Source organism: Onychomys torridus, chromosome 7, assembly GCF_903995425.1.
Source record: "Onychomys torridus chromosome 7, mOncTor1.1, whole genome shotgun sequence".
Lineage (NCBI taxonomy): Eukaryota > Metazoa > Chordata > Mammalia > Rodentia > Cricetidae > Onychomys > Onychomys torridus.
This window is the reverse complement of record NC_050449.1, coordinates 73,332,934-73,357,497: the sequence shown is the minus strand read 5'-3', so window position 1 is coordinate 73,357,497 and position 24,564 is coordinate 73,332,934. Positions and strand designations below refer to the sequence as shown.

At 42.3% G+C, this 24,564-nt stretch overlaps 1 protein-coding gene across 2 annotated transcripts in view; it reads left to right on the top strand.

The window, feature by feature from the left end:
- Positions 1-24,564, top strand: part of Filip1 (filamin A interacting protein 1) — a 168,315-nt gene that overhangs the window by 54,908 nt on the left and 88,843 nt on the right. For both annotated transcript variants that reach the window (XM_036194124.1, XM_036194123.1), the window contains exon 2: positions 17,037-17,315. In XM_036194124.1, coding sequence (XP_036050017.1) covers positions 17,043-17,315 — 273 coding nt within the window. In that variant the 5' untranslated portion in view covers positions 17,037-17,042. The remainder of the gene's footprint in view (positions 1-17,036; positions 17,316-24,564) is intronic.

Here is a 24,564-nt window from a genome sequence, read left to right as displayed (position 1 = left end):
ATAATGCATAATGCTTTTATATTTTAGGTAAAATCTATCAGTAAATGGAAAACCCTCACTCAAATTTCTACTTATAATATATTTCAAAAAACTTCTATTTATACTATTCCTACACAGTTCATATATGTTGCAATCTTTCATTTAGAATAATTGAAGAGATTTTTTTTCACAAAAAGTCCTCTTTCTGAGGTTGTAATTTGGGAGCTTGTCTTTTATATTTCCTCTTGTACATACTTCTGTCAATCGTTGGATACATTCCCATAGGACCAGGATAGAGAGAAAGAACAGAGAGGTGTTTGGGCCATTACCTCAGTTGGCCTATGAGCCCCAATCTGCTTGGCCTGCCTAGGATGGTTGACTGTGCGGTGGGGGAGACTCTGTGTGCAAGCATGCCACACCTTCATTCTGGTAGACAGCTGTCAGGTAAATCTTCGTTGGTGGCCACAAGTGTCATTAGGAGAGAGAAAGTGGGTACTGAAGACAAACAGCTCCGCAGTCCTAGAAGAGCAGCCCCCTTTGCATCCTGTGGCTGGTGAGTCATGCCTGTGGATCAGAAACAGAGTCGGCAGAAGGCGAGGGAAGAAGGGAAGGATGCCTTCCCTGGTGGCAAATTTGGAAAATGCTCACTTTGGGCATTTTTGTTGGCTTGAGTGGCAGCTGATGAAAATAAGGTAGTCTTGAATTACTGGGAAAGTATTTTTTCTCATGGCTACATGACGAACAGGCTTTACTATTTATGTACATCTTAATTTTTAGACATGAAAACTATTGGAAGATAGCCAAATTTAAAAATAACCTGTGTTTTGTGCTTTCTTGATGTGTAACTATAGAACATTCCTTGACCTTCCTCTGCCCTTATTCCCAGTATTTAGTTACCATGGTTCCTAACAAAGCTATTTTTTTCCTTGACATGACAGTATGGCAGGGCCATCAGAAGGCTGGAAATGCAAACTCCAAGTCTAGTCTTAGGATGTGCAACTTGTTTACCCACTGTGATCTTGTCACAGCTTGTGATTTTTCTGTGCTTGTCCTCCATTTTGACATTGCCTTCAAAGCTCCTCCTCAGAAACCTAGTCCCTGTGTCCCCCTGCTTCAGCTGGAAGGAGCTTACTCATCCCCTAGGGATCAGCTGAATACTACCACTCAAAAGTGTCCTGGGATAGGGATGTAGCTACATAGGTGGAGTGCTTACCTAGGATATACAAAACCAGCCTGGATAAATGAGACCCTGCTTAACAAACAAACAAACAAACAAACATCCTGCAGCAACAACAAACAAACATCATCCTTTGAAGCTGACACTCTTGCCCAGATCTGCAGCCTTCTGTCTTTGCATCTTCCTGATTTCTTATCCTCTCAGGAGTGATTCTACATCAAATTTACTCAATTATGAGACTGTTACCAAAGTGTGCCCAAAGCTTCCTTTATTTAAAAGAAAGGATGGACTTAAACCTCTGCTTGGTAAATTGTTGCATGGGGCATTTAGGTGTGAGGCCCTACTGCATTTGTTTATAAAGCATTTTTACTAATGATGGCAGTCTGTGCACACAAGTCCTCCAGAGATCTCATGGCCTTGAAGCTGGAACAGCTCTGCCGCAGACTTCCTGAGCATGATGATATGCAAAGGAAGACTTCACATTCATGCTCTGAACATCCTTCTATATTTATAGTTTATAAAACTATAACCATTTGCATATTTCAAAGTTATGACACGGCCCCCTCCACAAAAAAGAACTCTCAGGGCACAATTTTACTACTTTCTTTGTTTTTAAAATTATATTTATTATTGCCATTAGTATGTGTGATGTGATGTGATGTGATGTGTGTGTGTGTGTGTGTGTGTGTGAGAGAGAGAGAGAGAGAGAGAGAGAGAGAGAGAGAGAGAGAGAGAGAGAACATACATGCAATGGCACATTTGTGGAAATCAGACGATAACTGTGAGGCAGTTCTTTCCTTTTACCTTGGTTCCAGAGATTGACGGCTCAGGTCACCAGGTTTGTGGAATAACCTTTACCCACTGATCTAGCTTTCTAGTCCACCTGCTCTCTTCATGACTGGTCTCATCTCAACTTTGCTCTTTATATTTCTGGAACTCCTTTTCTCAACCGCCCCTTATAGTAGGAATCTTAAAAGTACTTGTTAGTGAAATCAAACCCAAGGCCAGTTATTGGGGTGAATGCTGGAAGATCAGAGAAGCAGAACAAGCCACAGCTATCTCACCTTGCTAGTTCCTCAGATGATCCTGTTTCCTCAGGCTGGAAGCTTCTGAGTCCTCATCCCAATGGCTCTCAGCTGAACTGTGTTGCTCCAAAGCTTAACTAACTACATGCTTTTTCCCCTTTAGTTCCTGGTCCTCACACCTTATATACCTTTTTCTTTCTGCCCCCACTCCCTGGGATTAAAGGCGTGGGTCACCATGCTTAGCTGTTTCTAAAGTGGCCTTGAACTCAGAGATCTGGCTAGCTCTGTCTCCCAAGTGCTGGGATTAAAGGTGTGTACCACCACCGCCCAACTTCTGCTATGGCTTACTCTTCCCATTTTCTAGCCACCATTTCTGGCTCTGTTCTAGTGGCTGTCTGTTCTCTGACCCCAGATATGTTTATTTCGGGGAACACACAATATTTCAGGGAACACAATACCCACCACAGCCCCTACTTAGGCAGGGAAGTTAACCTGAATATTTCCTGGTAAACTCACTATTATCGGCTTAACTTAGTCTAAGATGAAATTAAAATTCCATTTCAGTCTTCCTGTCTCCTCTCAAGCTCTCTTCATATTTTGGGGTGTAAATGAAGCCCTGTACATTGGTGTACATTCCAGGGGTCTGCTGGAAGTAACAGACAGCCCAGCTTTTGTCTGGGTTAGAGTGATTCTTGGTTGCTGTGAGGGCTGCCTGTATGTATAATCAAAAAGCCTAGTGAGAAATGAAACTGTGGGAGGGAGGTGTGTCCGAGCACAATTAAGAGTTTCAAGCTGGGTCTGTAGTGCAGGCTTACAGTGCTGGTCTCTGTAAAGGCAAGATGATCAGGTGTTCAAAGATCCTTGGCTACCCGATGACTATGAGACCATGTGATACATGTCAAAAAACAAAAACAAAACAAAAAAGGAAATGAGTAATTACCAGCCTCAAGAAGCAGGGGCCTGTGTAGCTGCTCAGCTCACACGATGGTGAAGCCCACTGTGCTCACTGCTGTCTTCTCATGTTCTGACTCTGGGTGAAACAACCCCACTACTCCTAACATCTCTGGAGCTCCATCCCAATTCACACCCTTGCACAGACACCCCACACCTTCCATTTCAGCCCCAGTTTTGGTGGTCCACCTTGGAAGCCCCCTGCACTGATGACGCATGTGTCAGCGGGCCAGCTGCCTCTCCGGTCCACCTTCCAGCTTTGCTGGGCAGTGGGTCACTTCTGTGTGTCTTAAAAATACCTAGTGGTGCTAGAGGCGCTCACCGCTCAATCTGGATTGTACGTTTGTGTGTCACACGGCACCGGCTAGTGCCAGTGGGAACCCTCTTGAGTTGTAGCCACAGAACTTCACGGGCACTGCTTTCCTTTTATGTTCGTTCCTTCAGCAATGTATTAGAAAGGGGAGGAGGGCGGGACAGAGAAGGTCCTTACAGTCCTATCTTTTCTCTCATTCTGTTCCCATTTTCAGATCAGTAAACTGGGGGCAGAATGGAGAGGTATGGGAACTGCCCTTCCCCAGCATAGACGCACCCCATCCATCAAGTTGGACACAGTTTAGATCAGGGCTGGCAAACTAAGGGCTCAAGATCACCACATCTGGCCACTTCTGTACCAACTGTCATTGCCTCTTGCATGGAGCAGAGCTGAGCAGAAGCACCAGAGGCCATATAGCCTGCAAAGCATGAAATACTTACTGTCTACACACAGCTTGCCAATCCTAGTCTTAGACACTCGCAGCAGAACACAGAGAGTCCCTGTCCCTAGTACTTAACTACATGGCAGTATTCAGAGGTATCTTAAAACCTCAACCGTTAATCTGTCACAGGATGGTGCTTTCTGCCATAATACTGCCAGGAAGGACCCTCACATACACAGAGAGAACAATAAGCTTGTGGCTTCACGTCATACAGTGGGTAATATATCTGAACCTTATTGTCCCCATTTTACAGATGAGGAAATTGTGGCTTGGAGAGGTGACTTGTGCAGGGTTACAGGCCTTTTGGTTCCAAAGAGTTAAGAGCAAAGAGGATTAGGACAGTTGGGAATACAAACTCCAGGCCTGTTGATTCACGAGGTTATGGGGTTGGTTGGTGAGCTGAGGTGGGGTGGCTGCAAGGTAGGGAAGAATGGTGTCTAGGGGCCCTAATGTCTTTCACAAAACTGTTGCAAAGGTGGTGGCATATATGTACTTCCTAGACATATGCTGGATCTGAAATTTCTGTGTTGTTGGGGTGTGGTATTTTACATGTTAGATTCTTTTTTTTTTTTTTTTTGAGCTGAGGATCGAATCCAGGGCCTTGTGCTTGCTAGGCAAGCACTCTACCACTGAGCTAAATCCCCAACCACACATGTTAGATTCTTAAGGACCTTCATTAGTTTATCACAAAGTTCTCCAACCTTATCACCAACATTTGCATTCACTCACCAGCTAAGTTTATGACAATCGGTTGGTTGATGAAGAAGCCACAGTCTCTTGGTCTAGTGTCAGAGTGGTAAATATCATTAATACCTTAGACAATGAAGTGATTATGGTTACCCTCGCAGCACACATGTTGATGGGAATGATTTTTTTACTTTTCTACTTCCATGGTTCCTCCGTTAGCTCCGTTTGGCTTTAAATGTGGGCGCCTCAGGCTTTTATCTAATCTACACTGAGGAATGTTTGAGGACAATTAGAAAACACAGAGCCTGGGTGTTTAAACTAGACATACCCTTATTTCTTTACATTCCAAATGAATTTGAAGTTACCATGTCACGTTAGGAAATAGTCTAAGGATTTGGAAGGCGAGACCTCTGCCAGGTGAACAGAGCTGACATATGTTGGCACTTAGAACACATGGAGTCACGGTCAATGCACACACGGAGCAGTCGGTTCCGTTGTCCAGTTTTCTCCTTTGTCAGCATGGGGCAATGACATCATTCCTTTCACTAACCGAGGCTAATGCTGGCTGTCAAATGGGATTTGCCTCATGTTTCTCGAAAACGTAGTGAAATTATTTAAGAATGTTTTCCATATAAGACAAACATTTTCATAATATGAGACTTTTGCAGTTATTTTAATAGAATAATTAGCTCATCTAGAAACCAGAGTTTTTCCCTTTATTTTGCTAGCTGAAGGATTGGTCCAACTAATATTCAGTTGTCATGATAGTTATGTCTTTGGAGTGCCAGTGATTTTTACAGTTTAAAAAGCTATATGTAAAGACTGTGAGGGCCAAGGTAACCTTTAGGTCCATTGGAAAGTCTCATACAAGGCCTGGAGAGATGGCTCGCTCAGTAAAGCCCTTGTGTGAGCATGAGAACCTGAGTCCAGCCTTCAACACCCATATTAAAGGCCAGGCTTGGCAGCACATGCCTGTGATCCCTGTCTGAGGGAAGCAGAGACAGTTGGCTCCGTGGGGCTCACTGACCAGACACTTCAGCTCAGTCACTGAGCTCCAGCATCAGTGAGAGACTCTGCCTCAAAACATGGTGGAAAGTGACTGAGGAGGACACCAGAGCTTAACCTCTGACCTCCACACTCATGAACACCCACCTGTAAGATGGTTGCTAAATGGTCTTATTAATAAAAAAACAAAACAAAACACAGAGCCAGATATTGGGGTAGAAACTGAGAGATTGGGGAAGCAGAAAGAAGCAAGTCATGTTCTTACTTCCAGAAATCCTTAGCCAAAGAGAGCTACTTCCTGTATACCCAGGCCTGTATCTTTTCTGTGCCCTGCCATCTCACTTCCTCTCTCCACCCAGCTACATCACTTCCTGTCTGTCTGTACAGACCTCCAGAAAGAGATTAAAGGCAAGTGTCACTATGCCTGGCTGTGTCCTTCAGTGTGGTCTTGAACTCACAGATATCTGGATGAATCTCTGCCTCCCAAATACTAGGATTACAGGCATGTGCTACCATTGCCTGACTTCTATGTTTAATATAGTGGCTGTTTTTTTCCTCTGATCTCCAAGTAAGCTCTATTTATTAGAGGACAAATAAAATATCACCACACCCAGCCATCACCCGGGGTGAGGAGCACCTCGTGCAAAATGGAATACAAAGGCAGTCTTGGGGAAGAAGGGAAGAGAATGTGCTCTTAGAAGAACAAGATATTGCATGAGTTGAAATTAGAGAAAATGCCTCAGATTGTGAGGTTTTACTTTGGGTGGTGGTGTGTGAGGCTGTGGGAGCCTTATATTCTGTAAATGTATTTCAACCCATGGTGGGTGGCTATGGATTCCTCAGTATCAGTGTTTCTGACCTGGAGACAAAAGCTGCCCTCCAGACTTTGACTTGCATCTGGGGATTCCAGATTGCCCTGTGTTCTAGTTAAGGCTTTCCCAGGTACTAGTCATATTATATGTGCAAATAACTATCTATACCTCATTTTGCCTATCTTCATTTTAAAAATTATTTTGTCAAGTAGGAAAAATAAAAGTCAAACTCACCAGAAAAGTGCAGAGATCATAAGCTGGGTGGTGGTAGCACACACCTTTAATCCCAGCACTTGGGAGGCAGAGGCAGGAGGATCTCTGTGAGTTCGAAGCCAACCTTATCTACAGAGTGAGTTCCAGGAAAGGCGCAAAGATACACAGAGAAACCCTGTCTCAAAAAACTTAAAAAAAAAAAAAAATCATGTACATTTAAGAGCCTTACCCTTTGTAATCAGTCAGTAGTTATTGATTATATACAGTGCCTAATGTAACAGGGCTTCAGATTTACAATAATGTAATATCCTAACATGCATAATGCTCATTCTTGTAATCTTAGCACTCAGGAAGCTAAGCCAGGAGGATTATTTGGTGTTTGAAACCCTCCTGGACAACATAGTGAATTCCAAGCCAGCCACATTGGCTTGGTAAGACCCTGTTTCAAAGAAACAAGGAACCCAAAAAAACATTCATACGCTTATAATAAATATATTTTAAAATGTATTTAAAGGTCAAGAATTATATGTTGGAAATATATGAAAAACATATCAGAGATGCCACTCTGTCATCATTACTGTACATATCAGTCTATAACTAAATGGATAAGTTCTTTTCTCTTTTATAGATTGACAGTAGCATTGTTTATGTTAAGGAAGAGAAAACAAAACCCCAAATCCCTGTAGAAGATACTATGAACAAGTAAAAGAGGCAAATTGTGATACTCAGGCTACAGGGTCCCAGGCCTTTATGGTGTCATTTGTGCATAGGCTATAAGGACACCCAAGGAGACTCATGTCCTGGTCCCAAACTGCCACACTTACTGCCACCTGACCTCAGTGTCCTGGGTTTTAAAGAGGGAGAGGTGAAGTGGCCAGCATACAGCTTGATTTAGGGAGGTAAACCAGAAACTATTTGTATGAGCTACAGTTTATTTTCTAGAGGAATCCACAAGACGAAGACCAGAAGCTCCTCAGGAACCCACCCCGACAGCCTGTGATGAAGGAAGTCGTAGTTGAAAGGCATGTGCTCAGGAGGGCAGTTGAGGAGAGAGCCGCACTACAGCAGTGAGCGGGAGACTGGAGGTGGCCGAAAGGACAGTGACCACTGTTGACATGCATCAGCAGTGTACACTAGAAGCTCAGGCTTCATGTTGGCAGAGTCTGCCTTGTCTCTCACTGTGGACACTTGCGACCTGAGATCTGGGGCGTCTTGGTTACCCTCTTACCCAGGGGAGCTCAGACTTCCTAACTTCAGAGGAACTGGGGAAAGGAGAGCTGTTTGCATCTTGCTGGTTTCCAACACTGCCAGGATTTGGGTGTCCACCTCAGTACCCCTGAGTGTGCCTATTTTCTGTTCTCTGAAGTCAAAGGCTTCTCTCGTCTGTGGTTCTTTTACATGATTAACTGTCTTCCTTCTTTTGTTTATTGTTATTTCAGTGTTGCGGATGAGATTGGAAATAAGTGCTATTATGTAGTGCTCTGTGTTTCCAACAGAATGCTTGTGTTAACTTCAATAAATCTTTCTTTTTTCAGTGTTAGAAAATTCTCCAAATATTATTCATTGCTTTTGTCAATTGCTACTCTGAACATAGGTAGTCTTTCTTGATTCTAACTAGATTTTCAACTGGTAATATTTACTGGAAGCCGTAAGTTCTATAAGCCTTTATTTTATTATCTAAGGTATTTTAAATTCAAATAGTAATGTCTATTAATAGGTATTTTGATGATATGAAGAAATCTCATTAATTCTCAAGATTTTATGTTTGCCAAGTAATACGAACAGCAAAGGTTTAAAATTTCTAAGGAAGGGGGCTGGGGTAATAACACCATATGTACAGTGCCTGCAGCACAAACATGGCAATATGAAGACTTATGTTTAGATTCTTAGTACCATGGCACAGATATCTGTAACCCTAAAACTGGGGTTTGGGGGTACATTCAGACAGACAGATTCTTGAAGTTCTCTGGTCAGCCAGTCTAGCTGAATGACCCAAGTCCAGTGAGAGACCCCTACTCGAAACTACAGTGAGAGACCCCGACTCGAAACTACAGTGAGAAACCCTGACTCAAAAGTACAGTGAGAGGCCCCGACTCAAAAAATAATTTGGAGTATGATTGAAGAAGACTCTCCTGATGTGGACAGCTGGCTTCCATGTGTTGTGTACACACTTGTTATCTACCACATGTACAAGCCCACGTGAACAAATATATACACACATCATACACACACACACACACACACACACACACACACACACACACAATTGATAATGGAGAAGAAACTGTTGCAATAATCAGAGGAGATTTAAAAAGCACAAGGGTGGGGCCAGTGAAATTGCTCAGTGAGTAAAGACGCTTGCCACCAAGCCTGGTGACCCGAGTTCAGTCCCTGGGACCCACATGATAGAAGGTGAAAACCAACTCCCAAGGTTGTCCTCACCTCCACACCCTCATCATACTATGAGTGCAGCCTCACACAGGTATGCACATGTGTTATCCACATGTGTACACACACACACACACACACATACACACACACACACACACACACACACACACACACACACACGCAGGTGTGCACATGTGTTATCCATATGTGTGTGCATACACACACAGAGAAATCATCACAAAACAATTTAAAATACGAGGGTGGAGTAGTCTGTTTTGCATTTATCAACTTTTACTTAAGGTGGTGGTAGTGCACACCTTTAATCCCAGCACTTGGGATGCAGAGGCAGGTGGATCTGTGAGTTTGAGGCCAGCCTGGTCTACAGAGTAAATGCTAGGATACCCAGGGTTACACAGAGAAACCATGTCTCAAAAAAATAAAATAAAATAAAATTGATGATGATGATGCAAATTAATAATTTCTTATATATACCTGTCTATTTTTTAAAGTCTTCTTAAAAGTGTGTGTTTTAAGTTGTGCATATTTCTCCACATACTCCCTTTCTTGGCCCCTTTCTCCTACGGTTGGACTAGATTATTTTATGAATTCATGAGCAAATGTATTTTTAAATCTTTAAACATTATGTTATGTGTATGAGTGTTTTGCCTGCGTGTTTGTCTAGGCACTGTGTGCACACAGTGTCCTTAGAAACCAGCAGAGGACTTCCGAGTTCCTTTGAACTGGAGTTACAGATGCCTGTGAGCTGTTGTGTGGGCAGGCGCTGGGAATCAATCTCTGGTCCTCTGAAAGAGCAGCCAGTGTTCTTAATGGCTGAGCATCTTTCTCTAGCCTCATGAGCAACTATCAACATGTAAAAATAAAATGAACCTGCTGTGATATGTAGATAGTTACAAGTCTATGTACAAACACATCAACATAGGAAATGGGTAGGAGACAAGACTGGAAGTTCAATTTTTCTGACAGAGGATCTTGAACATGAGAGGATGGCTGTGGAGTGGAGGGCCAGGGGCAGCACAGAAGATGCTGTGATGAAGAATTAACATTTGGAGACTTTTGTTTGAGAAAGGTCGCCCTCCATTGTCACTCAGTGTAACGCTCACACTGTGTGGCTCTTCCATTTCCACACTGCTCACTTTACTCTGTGGGACTCCCCTACCTAGTCCCTTGCTAGTTTTTAAACCTTTCTTTTCCTAGCAAAACTTTCATAGGTCTGCTGCTATCACCCTGGAGGTTCCTAGAACATCTCAGCGTAGTTTTGGGCTAGAGCAAAATAATATTTTTCTGTTTTGCCACAGTTGTGGTGTTTGCTTTGGCCTTTTGATTGCAGCATGGCTATGGGGGCTCAGAAAATCCTCTTTCCCCAAATTCTAATGATTCATGAGACTGGTTAGTGGGATATTCAACTTGTCTGGCTAGATCTGGCCTAGCAGAAGAAAAACATTTACAATTTAAAAACTGGTTGTTTCAAAGATTTAAAGAATATAGACAGTGAGGGAGAAAAAGAAAAACATGGTAATATTTAGGGTAAACCTAGGAGAATACTGTAACATTTTTGGTAAATCCAGAAGCCTTTCTGAACAATGTTAGCTGTTAAGATGGAAATCTCTAAGAGATGTTTCAACATTCTATGGGCTGGGATAGTTTTAATCAGATTGAAACAAGTACCCAAGATGCACACAGAAAATAACCTGGTGGTACAGAGAAAGGAGGAAGTGAGTTGGTTGGATTTTCTCTCTCTTTTTCCCAACATAATATTTTTATTGACTATTTGAGAATTTCCCATAACGCACCCTGATCATACTCAATTCCAAGTCCTCCCAGGTCCACCCCTCCTTTATGACCTCCTCTCCCAACACACAAACACACACACACACACACACACACACACACACACACACACACACAAAGAAGAAGAAGAAGAAGAAGAAGAAGAAGAAGAAGAAGAAGAAGAAGAAGAAGAAGAAAAGAATGAATTGCCCCTTTATATTCACTGAAGCATAGTCTGTCTAACACCTAGTGGCCAGCCCCTTAAAGATAACTGAGTCCTTCCCCATCCCCACCCCTGCCAGAAGCCATCAACTATGAACAGCTACACTTCAGCATCCCTATCACCATTCTTAAGAGTTCTCTTCAGTGGCCTCCATTGTCAGCACAGACCATGCACCTCAGCATGATCTCCAGTGGCAATGCAGACCAAAGATGTCAATGTGACCATCTACTGCAGCGTGGACCACAGACACCATCATGGCTCTCGGTGGCGGCATGGACCATGGATATCAACATGGCCTGATTCATAGAGGACATAAAACTAGAACCAACTATTTCTTTTGCCCCTGGTTTTAAGTGATTTTTTTTTTGTCTTTTTTCTCTGAAAGAAGGAATGAGGACTGTTCTGTGGTGACAGTTTGGCACTCCCTGGCTGTAGGCCTTTTTGCTAGGCCACACTGTGAAGCGTAAGCTTCTCTGTAGTGACAGGGTTACCTTTTTACTGTGTATTAGGCTTTTTTCCTTATAATTCTATGAAGTAATTAGAAATATACATCGTATGATATTGTGGATTCTCATCTTATATACTGGGTAGGCTCTTGAAGCTATGAATAGAGAAAATGAAACCAGAAACAGACAGGAGTTGGGTGCTTGAAAAGCCTATGAGCATAGAAGGAGCCAACTCATGCCGAAAAGAGGTTTTTACTGATGGCAAGGATAGGGAGGATTTTGAGCTGTGTTGAATCACAGGGAAAGGAGTATGTAATATGGACCAAGTGTAAGTGTGAGTGTGCCAGGGGAGGTTTGAGGTTAGGGTCTGGAAGGGCCAAGGAAGCTTGGGACTAGAATGGACCTTTAATTGTTAAGCACTTATCTCTTTTCCTTTTTTATTTTTATTTTTTTAGCTGAGGATCGAACCCAGGGCCTTGCGCTTGCTAGGCCAGTGCTCTACCACTGAGCTAAATCCCCAACCCTCTTTTCCTTATTTTTAAAGAGAATATCGTGGTGTGTGTGTGTGTGTGTGTGTGTGTGTGTGTGTGTGTGTGTGTCTGTGTGTCTGTGTGTGTGTGTGTCTGTGTGTGTGTGTGTCTGTGTGTGTCTGTGTGTCTGTGTGTGTGTGTGTGTGTGTGTGTGTGTGTGTGTGTGTCTGTGTGTGTCTGTAGGGGTGACTGGGGAGGCCATAAAAGGCTGGTGCTGGAGCTGCAGGCTGTTGTAAGCTTCAGGACACAGGTACTAGGAGCCCACCTGTCCTCTGCAAAAGCTGATGCTCTTGGCACTGAGCTGTCTCTCCAGGCTTTTCTCCAAAGGCTTTGGAAATGCCTGTTATTTCAGCATAAATAACTCCACATATTTGTATTTATATTTTATAATTCATGAGATACCACCCATCTGACTGAGGGCTATGGTACTGCCCAGTGTGAAAGGCAGCAGGAATGAGGAGGGGGGAGGACCATAGATAAAGGAGTTGCAGAATGGTATTCAGCCCTTCCTTTCTTCCCATTCTGCTCAGCACATTCCATGCCCTGTATTGCTGACAGGTGGCTATGAAAGGAAAAGTAAATGTATTTAATGAGCTATGTTAGTATGGTTTGCTTATGAAAGAGAAGAATCTGTGCTCCAAATAATACCAGTTTTCAAAAAGAGCTGCAAAACCTGACCTGAATCTTCAGTGTAGTCTACCTGTTTTCTGGGAGGAAATCTCTTTTGAGGATATGCCATGGAGGGTTGCAAAGGTGTCTGATTCCCTTCAGGGAACTTACAGTTTTCAAACTTGCAGCCTGGCAGCAGGCTATTGAAGGCCTGTGGGGCTCCACCTGCACACTCTCTGCCACCTGCCTAATCTTGTAAGTACAATGGACTCAATTTTAACCATTTCTCCTTAAATGGTTGCTATTGTTCTGCTCTGGGGTTTTTAAGACAGTACACATGCATGCAATGGTCAATTCCCAATCAGATTTTGTGTCCTATTTCCATAATGTGTACCCTTAGATCAGATTGTTTCTCAGGAAGATCTTGGAAAATTCATCATTTTACATGTTCTCCAGTTCATTGGTTTGGAAATAGATGTTTATGTTTTTTTCTTTAGTAACCAAATTTCAATTACTATATGAAGGTGCCTGTGGAGGGGAACATGTGCATGCATTTCTTTGATTCCATTGTGCACACCAGGAAAACATTATCTCATGAGCATTCATGACTTTTTCTCTATCCTGATTTCCACCATTAGACATATGCTCAGATCCTTACTCTTTCCAGCTGAGTGACAAAGGGAACTCTAGCTTACATCTTTAAACCTCATTGGCCTCATCTGCCAGTCTCAGAATAGCAACACCTGCTTCTGAGGTGGGTGTAAATGTCAGATGTCATCCTTGTCTGTAAAGCACTTCAGGATTTGTACATATGAGGCAGTGGATAACTGTTGGAAATGACACACGCATGGATCTCTCTCAAGGATGCAGCAGAAGGTGCCTTGACAGGTACCTTGGCAGGACATTAGTCCCTACAAGACCCAAATAAAGGTACAAATAAAGTAACTTAAATTAATTCTTCGTGGTAGTGCACTTGGTTAAACTATTGAAAAATCATATTTACTCCCTCAGGCTCTGTCAGTTCCTGAATTGTCTTGACTAGTGTTGCTATCACTGATGAATATCACATTCCAGAGATAAGAAGGTGCTGCTCACTGATGTTATGTAAATAAAGATGGAAGACTGTATCTGGCTCACCAAGAAAAAACTAGAATCTATGTGCCCATGTAAAAAGAAAAGTAATCATTGTGAAAGTTCAATGACAGGAAGAGAAATATTTGCTTAGACAAAATGAACATCAAGGGTCCACCACAGGAGATCCTCCATTGGCTAAAATGAATCCATGTGGAAGGGAGCCAGATTTCAAGCTTTCGAGCCAATAATGATATAAAATTACTGGGTAATTCTAAAATTCACGTTGGGTATTATTTATCTATTTATTTATTTATTTATTTATTCATTCATTCATTCATTCATTCATTATTTTTTACAAAACTTACTTAAATAGTACCATGATAAGATTTACCTGACAGCATTAACTTCAGGGGGAAATGTTTAGAAAGACCAAATATAAAGAAGTTGGTTCTACTTTCTGTTTTTTTTTTGTTGTTGTTGTTGTTGTTTGTTTGTTTTTTCAAATACAGCTGTGATTAGCACACAGATAACACAGGCAGATATATACATAAGAGGGTCAGACACAATGTGTTTTGGTTACAGGGCTGTGCCAGTTTAAATTGTCACCCCACTTCCTATGCTTTGAGAACAATTGTCTAGAAAGTCTGCTAGTTCGTGTTCTAAATCAACGTTATTGAATTAATATTTGATCTGTCATCTCAAAAGGCCTTAAGAGTTTACAGACAGAGTTACTTTAGATAAAAGCAACTTGTGTGTGTGTGTGTGTGTGTGTGTGTGTGTGTGTGTGTGTGTGGAGTTGCTGAGACTCAGTTTGGGAAGCCCATGCTGGCTGAGTGTGGTGAGTGTGGTCATGAGTTTAATCTGAAACTCTATTATTCCCCATCCCCCTTGTCACTTTTCCCCTTTCTTTACTTGTCATCCGTTATTTCTTCTCCTTCTTCCTTTGTTAAATTTTTACTATTTAAGCTCTTTGTTTCTTTTTAATTTTCAATTAATTTTTATGTACACAGCTATTTAGCCTGTATATGTTTGTGTATTATATGTGTGCCTCTTGCCTGTGGAGAACAGAAGAGGGCACTGGAAACTGGAGTTACAGATGGTTATGAGCTGCCATGTGGGTGCCGGATCAGAACCTTGGTCCTCTTGCAAGAGTAGCAACTGCTGAGCCATCTCTCAAGCCCCACTTTATTTCTTCTTTAAAGTTGTCATGGAACTTTGGTTAGCTCACAAATAAGCTGCAATATTGTACAGTAGGCATCTCCAAAGTGCCCTGGTTTCCATCATAAAATAACATTAATTTTTTTTCTTTACCAGAGAAGCACAAAAGAGGCTCTAAAATTGAGAAGTAATCACTGAGTCTTTCAGAGGACAGTATGACATACTTTTTCAGTTCATATTGTTTACAGTTATAGAGAGCTCTGACCCATAAAAGGGTTCATTCCATTGTAAGAGTTAGTCTCAAAAAAGGACATGAAATGTTGATTTCAATATACATGTGAAGACTTGAATATTCACTATTTGAAAGGAGATATCATACTGTGTTTATTTAACTGTTGTAAAATCTGTTTTAAAAAGCTTTCCTTAGTTCCTAAATATGACTGGGTTCCTAAGGGGAATTTATGTTCCGGTAACAAAGTCATTCTGTTTGGAATGAATAATGAAAATCTTGTGGTTTAGCTGTTTCAAGGGAATGACTGTTTATACTGTGAATTTTAAATAAGGCCATGTTTTAGTTACTTTTTATTGCTGGCAACTTATAGAAGAAAAAGTGGCTTACAGTTTCAGAGAATTACAGTCCACCATGGTGTGGAGCATGGCAGTGGGTAGGCAGGCATGGCGCTGTAGCAGTAGCTGAGCACTTTACTCATACGCACAAAGCAGAGAGAATGAACTGGGAATGGTGTGGGCTTTTGAAACCTCAAGTCCACTCTTCAGTGACACCCCTCCTCCACACCTGTTAATTTTTCCCAAGCAATTCCACCAACTGGGGAGCAAACATTCAAATACACGAGCCTGTGGGGGCCATTATCATTGAAACCACCACAGACCACCTGCTTCACCCAGGATTCTGTGCCTTAAGCAAGTTTTGAGGCACAGCTCCAGGGCAATAGAGCTCTCTTCCATGGACTGAAGTTCCGGCCTCTGAGCTCAGTGTGTTGGCTTGCAGCTTCTCTGTTGGTCCTGTTCTCTTGTGCTGGAGGGGACAACCCTAAAACATTCATCATATAATAACTAGAATGTTCTCCCCATGTGGTGTGTTATGCCTTAGCTGTGGCTTTCTCCTTTCTCTTTAGAAAATATTGTTTCAGATTTTTATCTTTTTAATTTATTTTTTAAAAAGATTTATTTATTCATTATGTATACAGTGGTCTGCCTGCATGTATCCCTGCAGGCCAGAAGAGGGCACCAGATCTCATTACAGATGGTTGGGAGCCACCATGTGGGTGCTGGGAACTGAACTCAGGACCTCTGGAAGAACAGCCAGTGCTCTTAACCTCTGAGCCATCTCTCCAGCCTCCTCAAATTTTTATTTTGAAATTGATTATTTTCACCCAATTTTCTGATACTCTTACCACTGTTGGTGACTGATAAAGAAAACCCACCTTGAAAAAAAGAGGCTATGGAAAAATAAAATTCCCTATCACTGTGTGCTGTCCCGTCTAGGATTTTCTTGCCATTGTGATATTCAGCTCACCCCTGGCAATGCTTCAAATTTGAATCTTCCAGTAAGGGGTTTTATGTAGATTCTCTGGGCTATTTCAAACATGCTGTGGTGAGTTCTTGTATAACCCACTCTGTTTTCCCTATAACTGATATCTTGGTGAGTGTGGAATTGCTACTGCAATAGTGAGCCAGGATCAGGATTCGAGCATTGCTGATGAGCAGCATCCACAATTCCCTCAGACCTCCTCCCTTCTTTTGGTCGTGTCTCTGGTTCTAGGGTCCCATCCTAATGTCACAGTCACATTTATTTGTCTGAGCTGCGACAGTTTTCATCGATTTTGGTAACATTGATAATTTTAAGGATTACTGGCTCTGAGTTTTGAGAATTCATATCTGTGTTTATTTCATTAATAAACTGTTCTGGGAAGGAAGATCTCAAGACACATTGCCATTCTCATCTTACTGTACCCAACGTGATCAGTGTGACTGAGAACACTTGATACCTGGCTTCATCTTGCTTGAGATGTTTTTACTTTTTCCTGAAGACCAACCAAATGTTTTCCTAGAAACTTTAATAATGTATTCACCGAGGCTACTGGGGAGATCATGGGAGCTGTTCTTTTTCTCTTTATCAATGAAGTTGTAAAGCTGCTATAAGTTCCTAAGTATTTAGAGAAAAATAGAACACCTCTTTTCATGTGTTGCAGGTGGGAATGAGATCACGAAACCAAGGTGGAGAAAGTTCATCTAACAGGCATGTCTCCTGCCCCAAGTCCTCCATCATCAGCCATGCTGCTGGTACAGGCCCCTTAGAAGAGGCAAAAAAGAACAAGGCAAATCGGAAGGAAGATGATGTCATGGCTTCGGGAACTGTCAAACGGCACCTCAAGTCATCTGGAGAAAGTGAAAAAAATACCAAGAAGTCTCTGGAGTTATCCAAGGAGGATCTCATCCAGCTCCTGAGTATAATGGAAGGAGAGCTGCAGGTAGAGTCAGGCTTGTTGGGGCGTGGGCCTCTAGTTCCTGAAGGACCTATCCACCCATCCCTCGGTGGACTGCGAGCATCTTTGGGAAAGGAGGCTTATCTTCCTCGTTTCTGTCTAAATCCTAATATGGGCACGGGTTTTCACTGAGTAACTCTTTGTTTACAGAATGACACGTGACCAGGTGCTGATTCCAGCTTCCAGCTTCTCTAGAAGCATAAAGTTCCTTTTGTGATATTATTCAGCAGTCATTAATTCAGGTTCTGGAGACAGGCTATCTATTTGGGCAGGGCTCTGATTGACAGATGTCGAAGTGTTAGGAATGGGAAAACGGCATGTTGTGCTTAGCACTTTTGTATTTCTTCTAGGAGGGAGGGAGAGCGGTCAAGACAGCTGGAGTCTTCAGCCTTTTTGCTTCATCTTGTTCCATTTCTCTGTAATTCTCAGCTTCAGTGTTCTGCCTGTCTTAGGAGATGAGACCCAGTGAACATAACAGCACACTGTGAAGAACCTGAATGGCTTCCCAACGCTTTTTCAAGTCTGCCATTTCATTTGACCTCAGTAAAATGTAGACATCATTATACATACTTTATAAATGAAGCTAAGGCTAGGAGCCAGAAGCTGGTTTGTCCAGATCTCATCTCAGCTCTTGGTCCAGTGATCTTTCTGCCTTCCCATACCAATGTAGCAGGACTCTTAAAGAGTCTTATTAATAAAATCAAACCCGAGGCAGGTTATTGGGGTGAATGCTGGAAGATCAGAGAAGCAGAACAAGCCGTGGCTGTCTCACCTTGGTAGTTCCTCAGGTGATCCTGTTTCCTCAGGCTGGAAGCTTCTGAGTCCTCCTCCACATGAATCTCAGCCGAACTGTGTTGCTCCAAAGCCTGAACGCTTAACCAACTAAATGCTTAACTAACTACATGCTTTTCTCAATTAGTTCCTGGTCCTCATGCCTTATATACCTTTCTTTTTCTGACCCCACTCCCTGGGATTAAAGGTTGGGTTTCTAAAGTGGCCTTGAACACACAGAGATCCACCTGGCTCTGCCTCCCAAGTGCTGGGATTAAAGGCGTGTGCTACCACCGCCCAACTTCTGTTATGGCTTGCTCTGACCCACTTTTTAGCCACCATTTTTGGCTTTGTTCTAGGGGCTGTCTGTTCTCTGACCCCAGATATGTTTATTTTGGGGAACACAGAATATTTCAGGGAACACAATACCCACACACCAACTTTTTCTAGCTTCCATGAGCCAGGACCATTCGAAGAAGTCTGTGTTTTGGGGGATCTAGGAAACAGTTCAAAAAATTTTTTTTTAATTTCTGAGTTTAGATAATTATTTCTGACAGTAAGGGAAGAGTAACTTTTTTTTTTCCAGGACAGGATGACTTAAGAATGAAGTTATTGTTTTCCCTGTTGTTAGTTTTGTTTATTTGTTTCTTTGCTTGTTTTTGTGTTAGCTTGCAAGAGCCTCCAAGGGAGTACAAGCAACTGCATGAAGGGAAACCTTTGTTGTCTTGCTCGTTCTGTCAGTACCAGAGAGAGAATTTGCAGCCTACTCTAAGCTAGTGTGGCTACTATGTTCCTCTTCCCATCGCGCGCGCGTGTGTGTGTGTGTGTGTGTGTGTGTGTGTGTGTGTGTGTGTGTGTGTATGTGTGTGTATGTGTGTGTGTATGTGTGTGTGCGTGTGTGTATGTGTGTGTGTGTGTGTGTGTATGTGTGTGTGTGTGTGCGCGTGTATGTGTGTGTGTGTGTGTGTGTGTGTGTGTGTGTGTGTGCAGATAAGGAAGTGTCTGGGGTAAAGAGAACTAGAAAACATACAGAACTAAAGTTTAAACACCACAAGCAAATACAACCGAACAAAATCATTTAAATTTCACAGCAAAAGAAAAACTTTCTAGAATACAACCATTACTAAAAGTAATGTCACCACTCCTAGAAACGTGGTCACTGTTTTGTCTGTTACATTTATTGGGTAGAGTTAAACGATGACTCCATCTTTTTAAGCTGTGCGGTGCCCCAGTGACTGATGATGGGTGACTGAGTATGGTGAGGGGGTGTGTGCCACCTTCAGATCCTTCCAAAGCAACACCATCTTCTCCCCTCATTTCAGCTATGTTGGCTACTGTGAATCTGTGGCTCCTGCAGGCACCTCTTCTGTAGAAGGCTATTATATCATGAGAGACTCTGAGGCCACTCATGTGGCTTTTAAGGACACAGTGACACTGCATGTAAGCTCATACGCCTGGGAACCTGAAGAAAGTAGACAGATGTCCCAAAGACTTCATTTATCTCTTTGACTACAGGATATTTATTTACACAGATTCCTGAGCAGTTATAAAAAAGTAAAATGTGTACAATATCATTCATCAGGGACAAGGGTAACAGGAAAGAGTTCCATAGTGATTTAAATTGCAAAGCAGATTATCACACACACACACAAAGGAACCTATGTACATATTTGTAAATGTACATTTTGCAAGCTTACACTTGTTTAAGAGGAGAGTGATCTTCGATTTGGAGATGTAGAGATGTTTTTGTAGTAGACATTTGTGCTCTATTAGCACCATCACATTGGAGGAGGGTCTCGTGGTTAATAGGGGAAGCTGTTCACACTAGCAAATGTGAGTGGGCTGATGAAAATGTGCTGGCTGTTTGCTAAGCTGCTGGCCAGGAGAAGGAAAAGGGCTCTGTCTGAAAGGCTTGTGCTGGGAGAAGAGGCAGGCCTGTGTACTGGGAAGTAAGTTGCTGTCAGCTCAGGACTGCAGGGATGACTCAGCATCCATGGAGTAGTTAGGGTGCTGTTTCTCAGACCTCCAATGGCCACCAGTCTCTCTATGGGCTGGCTGCATGTGACTCATTATTCTAGAGATGACATCCCAAGGTTCTCTCTAATACTGGGACTGTAATGCAAACTGTAGATGACTTCCTCACTCCATCTTCTTTATATCACAAAAAATTATGCCCCTGGCTTAAGGAAAGTCAACCTTTTAGTCATAGTTGCTATAGGTGTAAATTCCTTGTCTTACATACAGTCTAACATCCTACCTATCTTATCACTTGAGTTCTAGGGATGTTCACATGGGATTGGACTTCAGGAACTTTGTATTTACCCTTGATTTCCAGAGTTTCCTCCATGTAAATTTATATGTAAACTCACAATCCAAAGACATTGTACAGAAAGATACTATTTATTTATTTATTTATTTATTTATTTATTTATTTATTTATTCAGAGCTGAGGACCAAATCTAGGGCCTTGTGCTTGCTAGGCAAGCACTCTACCACTAAGCTAAATCCCCAACCCCCAAAAAGATACTTTTTTAAGCAAGAGAAATTGAAGAATTCTCTTTCATCAGAGGGACAAAGTGAGATCAGAGCTCAGAGTTTCGTATGATGCAAATCATAAATGTGGGGCCAGTAGAGATGCCATATACTGGATACTATGCAAGTCTGGGGGTTTTGTATTCACTGGTCAATGGCTGGTGTTCACTGAAGTGATTTAAGTAGGAAGCCTTAGGGGGACACATCTATAGGTCAAAGGAAGTAGGGTGGTACACAGAAAAATGGGCTTACAGTGTCAAGGGTTCAAGACAATGATGAAGTCTGTTAGAGAAGGACATCTTCCAGACTTTTCCTTGCCACACTTCAGCAGATGCAAACTCACCATCTCAGCACCAGGACCAACCAATGTTGCTGGCATCAAGGTTGCTAAGCTGGTTTCTGTTATTACAGTTTTGTCCTTGACTGTTTCCAGTAACACGTGCTTTCTAATAAACTGGAACATTTTTACTCTCTGGGTGAAAAACTAGTTACATATTTCCCAGACTGAACTGAAAGTAATGAAACTGTACACCCAAACCATTGTTTGGGCACTGTGATTCATTTTCCCCTGTATTTATTCTAAAATAGCACTTTTAAGAATCCTGTCAACTTGGCTGTACTAAAATCAACAAAACTTCAAAGGAAGTAGTACTCTCATCATAAAAACCACAGCATAAAAGACTTGGCAAAACTATATTCGTATAAAGTAAGTCAAAAACAAAACATGAATAAATTCATTTCCTTGACTCAAAAAATTATTTTGTATTGTAAGTTCCTTTGGCTTATCTATTTCAATACATTTTAGGGGGGACATCTCTCTAATTGGATCTCATCATTTCTCCCTTTGCTGTTATGCTTTGTTCTCTTCTCCCTGCATATACAGACATGGAGGAAGAACTAGATATGACAATTAGATAATATATCAGAACTCTGTTGGCTTTGGTGTTCTGCAGGCTATGCCACAGTCACTGACACACTGAGAAAACAGTCTCTAACCCTAGGCAACTGGCAGAGGGTGATGTATCTTAAACATGGCTTATGAAACAGTCTACTATGCACAAAGGACTTCAGCTCCCTCTGCTCTGCCCTTTCGGAATGTCTAGCCATTTTCTTTAATACTCTTCCTGAGTTCGTCTCTGCTTCTCCATCTACCAAAGGGAAGCCTGTTCTCAGCACATCTTTCTCCTCAAGGCAGTTCATTTATCCTTAGAACTTAAAATAATCACTTAAGAGTGGCTGTTTTATAGCATTTGAGGAACATTCTTATGGGAGAGCTTCATACACTTACTATTTTCAAACTTAGGGTCCTCCTTATCTCAGCCTGAGGTGTCAGAGAGCTGAGGGGTCCATCAGTCGGACTGGCAGAGAGCTCTGCTTGAGGAGGGCTGGAGCTCTCTTTGGCTTTATGAATTGAATCACTGGGAATGCTTTCCAGAATGATCCCAGCAATTCTAAGCATGAAAGGAAGTTAAAGAAATAGAGAGCTATGCCTATCAGAAATCTAGGAATTTAGAAAAGAAAATGGTTAAGAGTAATTTAAATCTGAAGTACATCCTCATGCATGGCAGCAGGGGTTAATCACTTCCCTCTTTAGCTGAGCAGTAAAACATGTTTCACAAAATGAAGGCCCTTAGAATACACACATTAACCTCTATTTTGGGCTTTCTCTAAGAGATGTAAACAGTGTGACTTGAAAGCTAAATTCTACAGAGAAATGTGGTAGAATTTTTTTTCTTTAAGAAATTTTTAAAATTTATTTACATACCAACCATGGATCCCTCTCCCATCCCTCCTCCCATCCTGGCTAGCCTTTCCCCTCTAACACCCCTCCATCCCTTCCTACAAAAGGGTAAGGCCTCTCATGGGGAGTCAGCTAAGCCTGGTACATTCAGTTGAGGAAGGCCCAAGCCCCTCCCTCTGCATCAAAGCTGTGCAAGGTGTCTCATTATAGGTAATGGGCTCCAAAAAGCCCACTATCAGGGGTCCCTTAAACAGACCAAACTACACAACTGTCTCCCGGATGCAGAAGGCCTAGTCCAGTCCCATGAAGGCTCCACAGCTGTTGGTTTAAAGTTCATGCTTGCTGCTTGGCCCTCTGAGTGTTGACTCTGGACCTCTCTTCAGTCCCTGATGTGTGAAGGGGGATTTCCTACCTTCTAGTGTGACTGTTACTGAACTTGGTTAATATAGATGCTACTTGGACAAGTTTGAATGAGGAAAGCAGAGACAGGATAGCAGCTTTCAGGGGATGATGTCAGAGAAGGTTTTCAATGATTACAGGATTTTACTGTATTGATAGGTTAAGAGGTTACAGAACCAGAAAGGAGCGGTGCCAAGGACATAGGTAGTGAAAGGCTTGTTGATGACAGAATCTTGGAGGAGACAGAAGAAAGAGAATTGAAGTCATGACTTGGGAGCTGACGTGGATGGAGGAAATGGAGGAAACCCTCCATCTTCTGTGTGACAGGGGGATGAGAGGTTGGATTTTCAGGAGAAGGCAGTTGAAGGAGCTCCCTGACAGGCTTGCCTTTCTCATTCAAGTAAAGTGATGTCTGCCCCACCAAGAGGGGATGTGGGCTCATCAGTGGTGCTTAGGAAGATCACCTACATGCTGAATCACTGCCCCAGATGGTGGTGAGGTATTTGTGAAGATTGTTGTGGATAATGTGGTCACTCGTGAGTAGAGTCTAAAGATGTACAGGAAGTGACACTGCATTTGTCTCCCTTTTAACAGGAGACACAGTTCGTGGTGTTGAAATTAGGGTTAGAGTTGTCAGAGTGGTTCCAGTGAAAAGACCAGAAAGTAGAGAGTGTAGGTGAGGAGTACCAACAAGGAAGGAAGTAGAGAGTGTAGGTGAGGAGTACCCAACAAGGAAGAAAGTAGAGAGTGTAGGTGAGGAGTACCCAACAAGGAAGGAAGTAGAGAGTGTAGGTGAGGAGTACCCAACAAGGAAGGAAGTAGAGAGTGTAGGTGAGGAGTACCCAACAAGGAAGGAAGTAGAGAGTGTAGGTGAGGAGTACCCAACAAGGAAGAAGAACTACGGGGTTGAATCAGCAGGCCAACCGAGAACAATCCAGAAAGGGCAGGAGAGACTGGAGATGTGCACATAGCTTTTGGTGGGACACTGACTTCACTAACAGGATATTGAGTGTGGTCTTGGAAGGAGCAGTGAAGGCCATTGGAGTTAATGGTGTGAAGAAATGGTGAAGTTAGGACATTGACTAAACCTCCCATTAAATGTTGAAACCTAAGAGGCAGGCAGATTCTGAATGGAGACCATGTCTGTAATCATTGGTCAAATATCAGAGCTGGGGGTCAAGAGGTCAGCAGACTTTGGAGACAACTTTTGCCAGAGTATTCCTCTTGATTATGTCATTCTCTTGCTTAGGAATTTATATGAGGGGGTTGGAGAGATGGCTCAGAGGTTAAGAGCACTGACTGTTCTTCCAGAGGTCCTGAGTTCAGTTCCCAGCACCACCCACATGGTGGCTCACAACCATCTGTAATGAGATTTGGCACCCTCTTCTGTGTACATAATAAATAAATAAATAAATCTTTTTTTTTAAAGGAATTTATATGACAGCTTTAGCCTTTATTAGATTGAAATAAAAATTTCTCAGGCTGGTTGGCAGACTCTGTTAACGATCTACTTCTTAGCGATAAAAAGTCATTTTTAGTGTTCCTTTAAATGACTGTTCCTATCCAAATGAGCAGGATGGACACTCTTCCACGACTCTGACTCACACTCATAAATACAAACTCAAACACCATCGCCGTCCCAAGGTGAATTTATCCTCTATTTCTTTCACACTGAGAATACTTGCGAGCCAAAATTTGGTCTCTTTTGGGAAATTGTAGGGTATTATCTTTTACTTTTTTTTCCTAGCCAGTTTATGTGTCTTTAGAGACCACTAAAGGCTTACCTTCTTT